General features: G+C 45.7%; 1 protein-coding gene across 1 annotated transcript in view; it reads left to right on the forward strand.

Annotated features, from left to right (window-relative positions):
• PACS1 (phosphofurin acidic cluster sorting protein 1) overlaps window positions 1-16,444 on the forward strand; it is a 136,407-nt gene that overhangs the window by 97,880 nt on the left and 22,083 nt on the right. Inside the window, exons 2-5 of the mRNA XM_065881368.1 lie at window positions 2,055-2,142; window positions 12,459-12,548; window positions 13,685-13,810; window positions 16,198-16,342. Coding sequence (XP_065737440.1) covers window positions 2,055-2,142; window positions 12,459-12,548; window positions 13,685-13,810; window positions 16,198-16,342 — 449 coding nt within the window. The remainder of the gene's footprint in view (window positions 1-2,054; window positions 2,143-12,458; window positions 12,549-13,684; window positions 13,811-16,197; window positions 16,343-16,444) is intronic.

Below are 16,444 nucleotides of genomic sequence, written 5' to 3' on the forward strand. Positions count from 1 at the left end.
CCAGCTTCTAGAGGCTGCTTGTATTCCTTGGCCCCTGACCCTGGGGTTCTTCCATCTTCAGAGCCAGCCACACATCACTCCGACTTCTGCTTCCGTGGTCACATCTCACTCTCTGACTTGGGCCCTCCTGCCTCCCTCTTATAAAGACTTGTGATTGTAGTGGACCCATCCAGATAATCCAGGATCATCTCTCCACCTTAATTTAATCACATCTGCGGAGTCCCTTTTGCCCTGTAAAAAGTTTACAGGTTCTGAGGATTAGGAGATATTATTTGCCTACCACAAGGAGATTGGAGTTAGAACCTAGCTCTGTCACTTACTAGCTGTGGGAATTTAGCTGAGTCACTACTCTGTTTAGAATCTGTGTCCCAGGACTAACCTGGTGGCGCAGTGGTTAAGAGTCCGCCTGCCAGTGCAGGGGACACGGGTTCGATCCCTGGTCTGGGAAGCTCCTACATGCCGTGGAGCAACTAAGCCCATGTGCCACAACTACTGAGCCCGTGTGCGGCAACTACTGAGCCCGTGTGCGGCAACTACTGAAGCCCGTGCGCCTAGAGCCCGTGCTCCGCAACTAGAGAAGCCACCGCAATGAGAAGCCCACGCACCACAACTAAGAGTAGCCCCCCGCTCACCACAACTAGAGAAAAGTCCACATGCAGCAACGAAAACCCAACGCAGGCAAAAATAAATAAAATTAGAAAAAAAAGAATCTGTTTCCTCTTCTATACGGGTAGAGCAGTGACCCCCTGCCCCACCCCACCCCGCCCCCTACACACACACACACACACACACACACACACACACACACACAGAGTCATGTTTTTGAGGTCTGGATGAAATAATGTATATGCAAAGACTTGATAGGCTCTCTTTCAGTTGATTTTGATTGTGACTTAAAGCAAAAGGAAAGAAAGAGTTTTATTTGCTTCGTGTCAGCAGATCTTAGCAAGTGTTTGGGGTGAGGGTGAATTCAAAATTAGAATTCAGTTCTGTGGATCTGGATTTGTCCCCCTTTTTTCATGAATTACATGAATTTCTTCAACATGTATTCTTGTTCACCTGGTTTTTAGCTAGAGGCCATTTTAAGTGTTAAACTTCATTAACAAATATTTGCCAAGCAGCTGTACTGGGCCCTGCCCTTTGGAAGAAGGCCCAGAGGTGAGAGAGTGGGCACGCGAGGAGCAGAAATGAATTCGGGGCGACTGGAGCTTAGAGAGTAAGGAGGAGGCCCAGAGGTGAGACCGATGGGAAATGGGGAAAATGAGCCCCAGACCAAGTCGGGGTCTCAGGACCTGACTCGGGTCAGCAGCATCCCACCTACAACTTTCCATCCTCCAGAACCTCACTGGGGAAAAGGATGTTTTAAGGACTTGAACCACTCAAACCAGAAGCAGAAAGGCAGCATCTGCAGTTTCCCTCCCAGCTCCTCCTAGAAGCCCAGGGTAGCCCTGCCTTGGGAGGCCAAGGTCGAGTCACATTAGAGATGCCAAGACTCCAGAGTGAGGGACAGTCCCATTGCTTTTAATTAAGGGGAACTTCCTCATTGTGGCACTGAAGATTTTCTGCATGTTTGAAGCAAAGTTTGGCTGAAATCGAATTTGTGGTCATTTAAAGCATTTCCTGCCAAATGGTTTCTGTTTTGTTTGTGTGGATTTTCTCTTTGTTGCTACAGATTTACGTCTGTAAATGTTTCAGGTGTGATTAGACATAAGGTGGAACTGGAACTGGGCAAGCAAAATAAACACTGATGCCCCTCCCTGGTCTACGTCCCGCTCCCAGAAACTGCTCCCACATATTAGGAGTGAAAAGGCATCTTGGTTTTGGCTGGAGATAAAGGGGCATCCACAGACATTCATAGAATAATGTACCTTTTTGACACTTACCAAGTACAAAAGTTAAAGAAGAGGGGTGCTGTTTTACTGATGGTAGACACAGTAAACAGCATTCTAACATTCTTCCTTTAGGTAAAGCAGCGTTTCCTCAACAGACTGTCTGTCACTTTTCTCATAAGTTCCTTATATTTGACTCGATCTTCTTTCTCAAAATTTTTCTAGGCTGTTCAGCTTGACCCTGAAGAAACTTGTCATGCTAAAAGAAATGGACAAAGACCTTAACTCAGTGGTCATCGCTGTGAAGCTACAGGTGAGTTGAACAGGATTGTTTGTTCAGGACCCAAGGAAGCTAGATAACCTTGTGCCCACTGTCGGGGCTTCAGAGATGCTGGTAGGGGACCAGCTCTCTCGTCCTTCACTCAGCAAAGCAGGTGCAATAGTGGGAAGACGATTGAGCTCATGCGACCTACTGGGTCCCAGTTCTGCATCTTAGTTAAAGCACTCAGTCGCTTTAAACCTTAGTTTCTTTGTCTGAAGGATAAAAGTGGCTCTCCCTGCCCTGCCTGTCTAACAGGATTAGCATGAAGATCCAGAAGTTCATGCTTCTGGATCTAGAAATTCAGAAGTGACTAGGGTGGCTAGAAATTCAGAAGTTACTAGGGTGGCTTGTGTAGGTTTCGGTCTTATTCCTGGGATTTCTGGGTATAAGGAGATGTATGGGTTGGGGAAGCAGCTTTGGCAGTTTTCTATAGGGTGGAAGAAACTTGTAGGTTATTATTTCAGACTTGACAGTTTAAAATTTACTGGGGTGTTTTGTCTTCTGAATCATCCCCACATTTAATTCCTTGAAATTACCTCAGTGTCTCCAAGGGACCCAAAGTATTTCACAAACATTCATATTCTAAGCATTCGGAATTTCAGTTTCAGGAGAAACCGAACTCCAGAAAGGTCAAGGAATTTACCTGTTGCCAGGTGATACCAGGTGGCAGAAGTGGGACTAGAAACCAGAGAGCCAGTAACGTATGTAGACATTAAACTCCGACACCAGGGCTTCCTTAACCGATCAGTCCCTTTTAATGACGATCCCTAAAGCGTACTGAGAGTCTGAAGTGCCTCTGGAACCCTTAAACGATGGAATCCTTCACCTTAAGAATGGTGTATTTACTGAGTTCTACTTCATGGTAAAATCGTGAGCTGTAAGGAAACTCACTATTAACCAGAATATTTGATTACTGGCTCCCCTGTTTGTTGTGCAGCAATTTCTTGGCTTCACTAAAACCCACGTCTGTAGCATTTTCACAGTATGTGAACCATACGCGGAGGTCCTCAGTTCTCTTTCTGAGATAAATACATTATGTTAATTTACTCCTCAAAACTTGAAACACTTTAATTACTCCTTATGATTTCCTGTGTGTCCCTTATATTCAGACTCCCTGTTCATCTTTGTGCATAATTCCTCTCGATTCTGTGAAACGTTTCCAGACACTGTGGGTTGAAAAAACAAGTGTGGGACCATGATGGGCGAGTGGAAACTTGCGGTTCTTTTCCTCCTTTCCCGATTTCGTACCTATTTCTAGGTCACGGGCAGTGTTCCAGTTTTCAGGAGTTATTTGCATAGCTAAAAGCAGTTGCTTTCCAGTGCAAACACTGTTGGTACAGTTTTGAAAGTTCCTTGCTGCTTTTGCATCCCCGCAGTTAAATGCCTTTGCCAAAAGAAATAATGCCTTTTATTTCCCGATTAAATATTTAGCATTCTGTAAAATTTTAAATTATACCCAAAAGCTACAAATATCCTAAAATTTTTATTGCTTGACTTCCAAGCAGCTGAAAGTAATTACAGATGTTATCCCATTCCTTTATCCAGTCACTTATTTATTCATTTACACATTTATCTAATAAATATTTATTGAGCACCTGCTATAGGCCAAGTATTGTTCTAGGCACAGGGGATTCAGCAGCGAACAAAACACACCCAAACCCCTGCCTTTAAGGCCCTTTACGTGCTGCTAGAGCAGCAGCTCTCAAAATGAGGTCTGCAGAGCCTGGGCTCCCTAAGACCGTCTCAGGGGATACGTAAGATCCAAACTGTTTTCACGATAATACTGTGGCTTTACTTGCCCTTTCCACCACGTTGACATTTGCATTGAAGTTACAAGAGCAATGACTGGTAAAATGGCTGGCTGGCCCTTAGTGCAAATCAGGACAGCTGCACCAGAATGTCAGTAGTCATTGTATTGCCTACCATCGCAAACTAGAAGGAAGAGAGGAAAAGCCAGTTTTGCTTAAGAATGTCCTTGGAGAAGCAGTCAAAACTGTTAATTTATTTTGTCTCAACCTTGGAATACACGTCTTTTTAATAGTCTGTGTGATGAAACGGAAATGCGCATACAGCGCTCCTGCTTCACAGAGGAGGCTACCGTTGTCTCGAGGACAAGTCCTCATACAACTGAGCTGTGCATTGAAGTAGCTGCTTTTTCATGGAACACCATTTGTACTTGAAAGAGGGGCTTACAGACAAACTGGTTATTCAGACTCAGGTATTTGGAAGACACTTTCTTGAAAATGAACAGAGTAAGCCCGTTCAGAAAATGAACAGTTTCCCACTTTGAGGGAAACAACTGAGAATATTTTTGGCCAATAATAAATGACATTTGAGCTTTCAAGTGAAAACCAGAATTTTGGAAAACTTGTCTTTGTCACTGTAAGCTTAACAGCTTCCCAGTTCTTTTTATTTATTTATTTATTTATTTATTTATTTATTTATTTATTTATTTATGGCGGCGTTGGGTCTTCGTGGCTGCGCGGGCTTTCTCTAGTTGCAGTGAGTGGGGGCTACTCTTCATTACGGTGCACAGGCTTCTCATTGCGGTGGCTTCTCTTGTTGCAGAGCACAGGCTTTAGGCACATGGGCTTCAGTAGTTGTGGCACGTGGGCTCAGGAGCTGTGGCTCACGGGCTCTAGAGCGCAGGCTCAGTAGTTGTGGCTCATGGGCTCTAGAGCGCAGTCTCAATAGTTGTGGCTCATGGGCTCTAGAGCACAGGCTCAGTAGTTGTGGCGCACGGGCTTAGTTACTCTGAGGCATGTGGGATCTCCCCAGACCGGGGCTCGAACCCGTGTCCCCTGCACTGGCAGGCGGATTCTTAACCACTGCGCCAGCAGGAAGTCCCAGCTTCCCAATTCTTAAAGACTTTCCTAAAAAGGTCTGTAGTGATAGTAACTGTCGTGATTTTTTATATTGTGTAATGAGTAACATTTGAAAGATTCGCGTAACTCAGTGAACCAGTATTTTCCAAATGACCAATGCATGAGGTCACAAAATTGTGCTGCGTAAAGATCCATTCAAAGAACAAAACAGGTCATTGGATTGGATTTTATTTTTTACTTTTTGTTTAGAAATCATTTTAAATTTACAGAAGAGGTGCAGGAGTGGTACATAGAGTTCCCATATACCCCTCACGCAGCTTCTCCCAGTGTTAACATCTTTCTTAACCATGGTATTTATCAAAACTAAGAAATTATCATTGGTACAACACTATTTACTAAATTACAGACTTTATTCAAATTTCCCAGTTTTTCCAGTGATATCCATTTTCTGTTAATTGACTGGATGTTAATATATAACAGACTATAAAACCTTATTGATACGGTTTCAGGCTCTACTTTGCGACTGACCTTTAAGAGACTACCACTTGTAGAGTTTTGGTATACTATCAAAGAAAAATAGTCCACCATTATTTGAAAAGGCTGTTAAAACGTTCTTCCTTTTTCTAACTTCATACCTCTCTGAGTCTGGATTTTTTTAATATACTCAACCAAAACAATATTTTGTAACAGATTGGTTACAGAAGCAGGTATGAGAACCTGGTTGTCTTTTATTAAGCCAGATGTCAAAGAGATTCACAGAAGTGTAAAAGTATACCATCTGCCTCATACACAGCTGTTAGGTGTGTACAGTGGTGCAGACACTGTGGAAAACAGTCTGGCAGTTCCTCAAAAGGTTAAACACAGAGTTACCATATGACCTAGCAGTTCCACTCCTAAATATTACCCAAGTGAGATAAAAACATGTCCACACAAAACTTTGCACACAAATGTTCATGGCAGCATAATGGCTGAAAAGTGGAAGCAACCCAAGTCCATTAATTGATGAGTGAATAAATAAAATGTGATATATCCATACAATGGAGTATTACTTGGCAATAAAAAAGAATAAAGTACAGGGACTTCCCTGAGGGCGCAGTGGTTAAGACTCCTCGCTCCCAGTGCAGGGGGCCTGGGTTCGATCCCTGGTCCGGGAACTAGATCCCACATGCATGCAGCAACTAAGAGTTCTCACGCCACAGCTAAGGAGGCCGTGAGCCGCAACTAAGGAGCCTGCCTGCCACAACTAAGGAGCTCACATGCTGCAACTAAGACCCAACGCAACCTAATTAATTTTTTTAAAGAAAGAATAAAGTACATTCATGCTACAATATTGATGAACCTTGAAAACATACTAAATGAAAGAAGCCAGTCACGAAAGACCACATGTTATATGATTCCATTTTATGAAATGTCCAGTATAGACAAATCCATAGAGTCAGAAAGTTAAATTAGTGGCTGCCTAGGGGTAGAGGGATGGGAAGGTTGGCAGAGTGACAGACAGCTAATGAGTATGGGGTTCCTTTTTTGGGTGGTGAAAATGTCGTAAAATTGATTGTGTCCTGGTTGCACGACTCTGAATATACTAAAAGCCACTGAATTGAACACTTTAAATGGGCAGATTGTGAGTATTTGAATTGTATTCTAATAAAGCTGTTATATACATAAAAAAATGACGCCCTCTCCTTAATAAATTGTTTTTGCTTTAGAGAAGATATTTTTCATAAAAATATTTTTATGTAAACACATAATAGGTTCATTACAGTTATTTTTAAATGAATTAATACATATTTTTAATATCTCAGTTTTTTGTTTTTTGGTTTTTTTGTGTTATGCGAGCCTCTCACTGTTGTGGCCCCTCCCGTTGCGGAGCACAGGCTCCGGACGCGCAGGCTCAGCGGCCATGGCTCAGGGGCCCAGCCGCTCCGCGGCATGTGGGATCTTCCCAAACCGGGGCATGAACCCGTGTCCCCTGCATCGGCAGGCGGACTCTCAATCACTGTGCCACCAGGGAAGCCCAATATCTCAGTTTTAATTCCTAGTGTGGTAAATATTGAAAGATACATGTACATAAACAAAAGCTATTTGGGGTCCTCAATAATTTTTAAGAGTGTAAAAAGATCCTGAGACTGAAAAGTTTAAGATTAATCATTGTAGTGGAAGGAAAGAGACAATAAACATTAATTAATTAATTATTTTTAAAAAAGATAATTTTGAAATTGGACTCAAGTTGGTAGTGCCTGGCACCTGGAAGAAGCAAATACTGGGACCCGTGAAGGGCTAAATCTTTGGAGAAGTTGGCAAAGATGAGAACAGCACTGTGCCATGCTTCGAAAGCGCGTGAGCTGGCCACGATCCTGAGGCTGCACCGCAGCTACATCCTGTTATCCGCATGCGCAAGTTCATGTTCACAAGTTTGCGATTCAGATAATGCGTTTGGGATAGAAATGTTTACAGGTATTTATAGCATATATTTGGATAGTGAGAGTTCAAATAGTGAGGGCCGCTGCTGTTGGAAGGTGATATGTCCCGGCGGGGGGCAGGGGATGTCAAATAAATAAAATACGGTGAAGAGGATGGAGCATGCCATGCCCTGGGGTGGAGGAAGTTACAAATCGTATGTGGTGGTCAGGGGTGGCCTCGCTGAGAAGATGACTTTCATGCAAAGACTTTGAAGGAGGTGAGGGAGGAAGCTGTGCAAATATTGGGAGGAAGAACTCTGCAGGCGGAGGGAGAAGCCAAGGCAAGGCCCTGAGGCAGGAACCTGCTGGCAGGCTTACATCTGGCAGGGCGGAGAGGGAGTGGGGCGGCAGTGAGGCTGGAGGGGAGTGAGAGGAGGACATGAGGTCAGAGAGGTAGGGGGAAGGGTGTGCGCAGTAATGGCAAGGTCTCTGGCTTTCATTCTGTGTGAATTGGAGGGTTTTGAACAGGGAGGTGATGAGGTCGTTCTGGCTATGGAAGACAGACTGTAGGTGGGAAAGAGGAATCAAGAAGACCAGCTAAGGGGCTCTGACAGTGATTCTGGCAGGAGATGAGGGCGGCACCAGAGCTTTGGCCTCAGGGACTAGAAGGGTAGAAACGCCATTAAGTGAGATGGGGAAGACTGGGGAAGGCAGGTTTGCGGGGAAAGATCCAAAATTCAGCCTATCACATGGTGTTTGAGGCGGCTGTTACACATGCAAGGGGAGACAGTGAATAGACAGCTGAATATGTGAGTTCGGAGTTCAGGAGACAGGTCTGGGGGAGGGAAACAGTTTGGGGAATCATCAGCGTATCTGAGACCATAAGGTGGATGAGCTGCCCGGGAGTGGAGGGATCCGTTCCAGAGAAGAGGACAGGTCTAAGGATTGAGGCCACAGGCTCCCCAAGACTAGGATGTCAGGGAGGAGAGGAAGGACCTGACACGGAGACCAGGAAAGAGCAGCTGAGGGTGAGAGGAAATCCAGGAGAGTGAGTGTCCAGGAGACCACATAAAGGGAGAGTTGCTGGAGGCGAATGAAGAGGAGTCCTCCTCATGGAGGTTATCGGAGACCCTGCCAATGGCAGTCGTGGCGGAGTTACAAGACAATGAGAGAAGTCTTCAAGAGCAAAAGTAGACAGCTCGGGCTTCCCTGGTGGCGCAGTGGTTGAGAGTCCGCCTGCCGATGCAGGGGACGCGGGTTCTTGCCCTGGTCCGGGAAGATCCCACATGCCGCGGAGCGGCTGGGCCCGTGAGCCATGGCCGCTGAGCCTGCGCGTCCGGAGCCTGTGATCCGCAACGGGAGAGGCCACAACAGTGAGAGGCCCGCGTACCGCACACACAAAAAAAGAAAAACAAAAACAAAGTCAGAACAGTTAGCTGATTGTATGATTCTCTCCAGGCATGTTCAGCTGGGGCAGCTGGATTTGTACAGGGTTGTAATGTACCAAGTGAGTGCAGAGAACAGCAGCAGGCAGAGGCGCTAGGGTGTGTGCAGGGGCCGCTCGTCCAGACTGACGGGGGCATTTAAGCTGAGTGAGGAGGAAAGAGGGGACAGCGGGCATGAGGAGGAGTGAAACATGGTGGGGGGAATCAGTGGATCGTAGGCCTGGTGGGTACAAGGGATTATTGTTGTTGACGAACAAGCGAGAGTGAGCTGGAAAGTTGGGAAGTGGAGATCAGAGAGTGGGGTGCATGGCACTGAGATGAGGCTTGGGTCGTCATTATCGGTAACCATAAGGCCCAGAGTGTGACCATGTGGGTGGAGGGGCTCAGACAAGGGTGAGGACGAGACCACTGGGAGAGGGAAACCACGGGGTTTAGGGGCCAGGACATTGGAAAGCGCACGTGTCGAAATCACGAAGAGGGACTTCCCTGGTGGTGCAGTGGTTAAGAATCCACCTGCCAATGCAGGGGACACGGGTTCGAGCCCTGGTCCGGGAAAAGCCCCCATGCCATGGAGCAACTAAGCCCATGCGCCACAACTACTGAGCCTGCACTCTAGAGCCCCCGAGCCACAACTGCTGAGCCCACGTACCACAACTACTGAAGCCCACGTGCCTAGAGCCCATGCTCCGCAACAAGAGAAGGCACTGCAATGAGAAGCCCGCGCACCGCAACGAAGAGTAGGCCCCGCTCACCACAACTAGAGAAAGCCCACGAGCAGCAACGAAGACCCAATGCAGCCAAAAAAATAAAGAAATTTAGACAAGGATGCTTTCATCAGTAAGTTATATTATCGTTAAAAAAAAAAAAGAAAGAAATCATGAAGAGTTACGGCGGGAATAGTGCTGGGGAAAGAACAGTGCGTGAGGAGCTAAAGTCAAGAAATGAGCAGGGATGCTGGCAGGTACAGACAAGAGCCACAGCCAGGAAGAGAGGCTAGACTAGGGGCATCCACTCAAAGCGGGAGTTTGGGGGAGGTGGAAGGGAGGGTGTTCTGGAGCTGCTGACAAGGAACAAGGAGGACCCTGCCCCACCCCCAAGCCCAGCAGTCAGCCCAGGAAGCAGTGTCTTCAGGGCGGAGCAGGTTTCAGCTGTGCAGTGTTTCTCAGCAGTGTTGTGGGGCTGTGCTGTGCCTCGTAGACCGGTCAGCAGCAGCCCTGGCCTCTACGCTCTAGAAATATCACGCACGCACGCACGCACACACATACCCCAGCTGTAACAATCAAAAATGTCTCTAAATTTTGCCAAATGTCTCCTACCCCTGGTTGAAAACCACTGCTATATATCAACCACATTTTGGATTCTCAGCATTTCTGAGATTCATTGTCCAGAGACTTCTTAAATCCTAAGAGCCTACCTATATAAATTCAGGTGAAAACTTTGCCAAGACTCTTGTTTGTCATAGAGGTTACAGAAAGCATTATCTAACTCATGAGGCAGAGTGTCCTTTATTATTTTTAATTGGCATAATATAATGCTATTCTAATTTTAAAAGCATTGTGAAATACTACATTTAGGAGATTTTCCTTCATGCATTATACAAAATCTGTATTTTATAAAAGCAAAAATTAGAAATGGATAAGAAACCTAAAAGTTAAAACTAAATTTTCTTCATTCCTAAAGGAAAACAGAGTGGAATATCTACTCTAATACAGCAGAATAACTTCATTACTTGGAGTAGGCAGAGATTTCTTAGCTAGGACCCAGAATGCATTAACCATAAAGGAAAATAATAATAATAAAGTTGACCAGATCAAAATTAAATACTTCATCAAAAGATACTATTAAGAAAATGAATAGACAAGAAAATATTTATGGTGCATATACCTGGCAATTTCTTATATAAATAAAAAAACTTACGCCCGAATAACAAGATAAACAAAACAAAGAAGTTTGATCAGTCACGTCATAAATGGAGATTTACAGCTGACCAATAAACAGCTGAGAAGGTGCTGCGTGGGCTGAGTCCTCAGGGAGATGCAAATTGCAGCCACAGTGATGGACCTCTCTGCACGTGGCCAGTAGAATCTACGGGTCCAGGACAGACCACGCCGGATGCAGCTGCAGGTGGAAAGTGGTACTAACACTTTGGAAATCAGTCTGGAGGTTTCTCATGAAGCTACATATGTGTCTACCCTAAGTCCCAGCCATTCCTCTCCTAGGTGTCAGCCCAAGAAAAAGAAGACACATCCACTTGTGTGGATGGCTTGTACAAGAATGGCAGCTTTAACCATAATGGTCCCAAACTAGAAACACTCCAAATGTGAAGTGTTCAGCGACAGGAGAACGGAAATCACATGTGTACATTCATGGGACAGAATTCTGCTCAGCAGTAAAAAGGAACGAGCTTTTGATACACTCAACAGCCTGTATGAACCTCAGACACATTATAAATGTTGGGCAGAAGAAGCCCGACTAGAATAGTACACACTGTATGATTCCATTTATATGGAATTTTAGAACAGGAAAAACTGACCTGTGGTGAAAGAACTCAGAACAGTGCTTTCCTCTGAGACAGGAGTGCAGGATTGACTGGGAGGCATCACAAGGGATTTTTCCAGAGTAATAACAATGCTCTACATCTTGATAGAGATGTGGGTTACACGGGTGTATACATTTACTAAGTCATCGATCTGTATACTGGAGATCGGGGCACTTCACTGTGTTAAATTAAACTCAACTTTTTTTTTAAGTTTTTTTTTTTTTTTTTTGCGGTACACGGGCCTCTCACTGTTGTGGCCTCTCCCGTTGCGGAGCACAGGCTCCGGACGCGCAGGCCCAGCGGCCATGGCTCACGGGCCCAGCCGCTCCGTGGCACGTGGGATCCTCCCGGACTGGGGCACGAACCCGTGTCCCCTGCATCGGCAGGTGGACTCTGAACCACTGCGCCACCGGGGAAGCCCTAAAGTAATTTTTATAAATATACTGGCATTCCTCAGGCTCTCCTGCTGATCTCTTTTTACATTGAGGAACAGTTTAGCCCAACTTTACTTTTAAGAGCTAAAAACACTATGGTGTTTAACCCAGCATTAGGTTTGGTGGAGCGGGCGTGCTGGGGGGCACGGCAGGGGAAGCGGGGGCGGGGGGAGCCGCACTAAAAGGAAGAGTTCCTGGAAAAAAATTACACCAAAGCTGAGACTGGGAAGGTGAGTTGGTTAGCTGTGTACAGAAGCATGAAAGAATATCCAAGAAGAGAAAACAGCATGTGGAAATGCCCAGAGACAGGACAGTGTGGCCGAAGTGTCAGTTAGACGGGAGGAGGGCGGCTGGGGTGCCATGGGGAGAACTGCCACGCCTTGGGGTGCAACACCACTGCCTCTCCCTCAGGAGCGGTGGGAGAGGAGAACTCAGATGCAATAACAAATCATTTTCATGTGAAAACCCTTTGCAAACGGACAGCATAATACATGTAAAATCACATCTATGGTAGTGGTTTGATTGTGATCAAGTACAACAAAAAGACTGGTGGAGTACTTGAACTGGTAAGAATCTTTGTAGAGTTTAGATGTTGCTTGCAAACAGTATTTCTTTTGGTCTGATTTTTGGTGATACAGCTTTGACCTATTTTTTCTTGGTTTCAGGGTTCAAAAAGGATTCTTCGCTCCAACGAGATCATCCTTCCAGCCAGTGGATTGGTGGAAACAGAGCTCCAGTTAACCTTCTCCCTCCAGGTGAGAACCTGCTCAGTCTTAGGTCATTAATATGCCATGTCCAGCCCAATCCCGAACAGTCCTCTAATCTGGAGACTGTTTTATCCGAAAACAGCCATAGCCCAATGATTTAAAGTCACCTAGAGCTTCTGTGGCTGGCCTGGAGGACCAGAGCAATCACCCAGACAGCCACAGCAAGGGCGCCGAGACCCAAATGGGCTGCTGAAAAGTACACCACAAATCGTTTTTGTTTTTTTTTTTTTTTAATTGCAGTATAGTTGATTTAAAATGTTGTGTTAAGCTGCTGCATAGCACAAGGAGATCAGCTCAGTGCTTTGTGATGACCTAGAGGGGTGGGATAGGGAGGGTAGGAGGGAGGCTCAAGAGGGAGGGGATAGGGGGATATATGTATACATATAGCTGATTCACTTTGTTGTACAGCAGAAACTAACACAACATTGTAAAGCATTTATACTCCAATAAAGATGTGAAGTAAATAAATGAATGAAAAGCACTAAAAAAAAAATAAAATGTGTTAATTTCTCCTGTACAGCAAAGTGATTCAGTTATACATATATGTGTGTGTGTGTATACATTCTTTTTCATATTCTTTTCCATCATGGTTTATCACAGGCTATTGAATATAGTCCCCTGTGCTCTACGGTGGGACCTTGTTGTTTATCCATCCTGTATGTAACGCTTTGCCTCTCATTCTTCTTCCCCTTTTCCTCAGACAGAGCTGTTAACCCCACCATCCCACCACACTCGGCCCCGTCTCCTCTCCTTAGTAATCCACGCCCTGCCCCCCAGCAGAGGCGGATGCTTCAGTCTTGTTTTGCCCACATACTGCAACCTCCATCCCTTCCCTTCTCCTCCTTATCTGTCCCGGTATGTCTGTCTCTCCGCCTAACGCCAGTACCCCAGGTTGCAGTGCACGGACACCTGATTATCTGGCAAGGGAGGAGGCTGTTTTCTGAGTGTGTGTGGACCACCCCGCTGCGGAGTGGAAACCAGGCGCTCCCCTCACCCCTATCACCCCCTCGTGCAGCTGGGAGCCAGTGAAGCACAGGAAGGTGGCACGTCCTCTCGCAGCACCAAGACCCACCGAGGACCCAGTTGCTGATTAACTGTGCTCGGCTCTGTTTTGTGCTCGGCAGTACCCTCATTTCCTGAAGCGAGATGCCAACAAGTTGCAGATCATGTTGCAGAGGAGAAAGCGGTACAAGAACCGGACCATCCTGGGCTATAAGACCCTGGCCGTGGGGCTCATCAACATGGCAGAGGTAAGAGAGGGCGGCCTCTGGACAGTCAGCCTTTCGGAGCCTACGAGAGACACCGGCCCAGCCAGTGATTTTCCCAGCCTGCTGTTTGGGTGTTTTATTCTGTGTTACAAATTAATTCTTTTATTGGAAATTCAGGACGCACTTCTTTTTATCGAGAACTTTCTCCCTCATGAAAAGTTTTTTCTTTAACCTTTAAAAAAATGTCAAACTTAGAGAAAAGTTGTAAAAAATAGTATAAAGAATTCCCATCTACCCTTCACCCAGATTCTTCAGTGTTAACACATTTGCCTTATTCTCTCCTACATACGCGTTATGCATGTTGTTTTCTTTTCTGAACCACCGAAAGTAAGCTGGCGCCCCATCACATGTAGTTAATACGTACTGTGTCTACCATGAAGATCAGGGCATTAGCACCGACACAGGGTTGCCATCTAACCCGCAGTCCCCACCCCGGTCATGCCAAGCGACTCAGGGATGTCCTTTGCAGGCCCAGGGTTTCATCTGGGATTAAGGGCTGCACTTAGCTCTTGTCTCATTAGTCTCCCTCGACCTGCAGTCCCTTGGATTTTCTTTGTCTTTCTTGCCCTTAACATTTTTGAAGAGTACAGGCTCTTTATTGAATGTGTCTCAGTTCAGATTTGTCTGATGTTTTCTGGAGATTTACATTCAGCTTCTGCGTTTTTGGCAGAATTATTGCAAGCAGTAATGCAGGCAGCACCCTGTGTTGATTTGTTCCGTTACTGGTGAGGCTAACTCTTATCGCTTGGTTAATTTAAGATGGTGTGCACCAGGATTTCCAGTATAAAGTTAAGTAATACATATTTTGTTCTTACCAATGAAAAAAAAATTTTATAGGGAGGAGATATTTTGAGCCTATGTAACAGTTTCTTATCCCCTCATATCTTCACCAAGTAGTTTTAGCCTCTATTAATGATTCTTACCGGAATCAGTCATTACTTGGACGTTTGCCAGACAGTGAATTTCCATTCCTTCTCTATTTATTAGTTGGCCGTCTGCTGTAAGATACAGCTTTCCCTTCTTCCCCACTTACTGATTGATTCATTTCTTTGTATCAGTTATGGATCTGTGGATTCCTGTTTAATTCAGTGGGGTTTAGTCTGCTACTATCATTATTTATTTTGATGCTCAAATTTTCTCGAATTTGGCCAGTAAGAGCCCCTTCAAGCTGATTCCTATATCCTTTTTTATATGCCTCATCGTTCTTTACATGCTTCTTTACTTTCTGGTACAAAATATTACAGGCTCATCATGTACTTTCCCTGACCCAGCCTCAGAATGAACTGATCCTCCAAAGAGCCCTGGTTCCTTGTAGTGGAGAATGGTATTTAGAAACCAAGATCTGGATGCTAGAGGTGCTCGTTTTCCCAACTGGGGTATCATTGCTTCTCCTCCCTCTCAGCAGATGGAGCTAGGAAATACATGTATACATATGCATACGCACGTGTATATATATGCACATCGTATCTATTTCCACTTCTGTATCTATCTGATCATGAGCTCACATTCCAGTCAGTTCCAATCAGCACCTTTGGGGTTCCTCTAGCCTTTCTGCTTTTCATGTTTTTAATTCCCTTCTCAGTATGTTTGCTCATTTGTGCGGCTTCCCTGTATGCCTGGTGAATCTTCTCAGCCCTGACCAAGGGGAAGAGGAAAGGGGCCACAAATCAATTTTAAAACCTATTTCTGTATTTTAGAACATCAAGTAAGAAACATTTTGTGTCCATAGTAAAAGGCGAGATAGTCCCAGCCCATCTTTCTGTCCTCTTCATGTTTTGTGTCAGAAAGAGGGCCTGGGGGGAGTGAAGTATGTGGATGGCACGTTTTGCCAGCTGTGTCAAGCCCTTATTGCCTGGCACAGGTGGCCTGGTACAGGTGGCCACGGTCTGCAGGCCAGCCTCACGCAGCCTTGAGAGCTAGTTTCTCTGTGAAAGACTTAAACTAAAATGCAGTCCTAGAGATTAGCAGTCATTTTCAATCTCAGGCCTTGATTTTTATCTCTAAGCACGTGGCCTGACCCGTGGCTGACACTTCTGGAGGTAGTTTTAAAGTGAGACCGGGGACTTCCCTGGCGGTCCAGTGGTTGGGACTCCGTGCTTTCACTGCGTGGGCCCTGGTTCAGTCCCTGGTGGGGGAACTAAGATCTCACAAGCCACGTGGCACAGCCAAAAAGGAAAAAAAAAAAAAAAGGTAAAGTGAGACAGGCAATAGGAGAACGGTAGGCGTGAATCTGAAAGACAGTGAAAAAGAAAATGTGTTAGCAGAACACCGCTCCCAGTGGCTCGCCTGTCCGTTGGGATGTGTGAAAACGGGCTGCTCTGCGGCACTGTCCGTAGTGAGGTGTGTCCGTGGCCACCCCGTGCTCGTAGGTGATGCAGCACCCGAACGAAGGCGCCCTGGTTCTCGGCCTGCACAGCAACGTGAAGGATGTCTCCGTGCCTGTGGCAGAAATAAAGATCTACTCCCTGTCCAGCCAGCCCATTGACCATGAAGGAATCAAATCCAAGCTGTCTGGTAGGACATGTGCGGTGTTGGGAAGCCCTCCCCGTCACCTGATCTCCATCCCAGGAAAGCCTGACACGTTCCTAGGAAAGAGGAGCTTAGAGCTCCCTGGAA

This window comes from Phocoena phocoena, chromosome 8, assembly GCF_963924675.1.
Source record: "Phocoena phocoena chromosome 8, mPhoPho1.1, whole genome shotgun sequence".
NCBI lineage: Eukaryota > Metazoa > Chordata > Mammalia > Artiodactyla > Phocoenidae > Phocoena > Phocoena phocoena.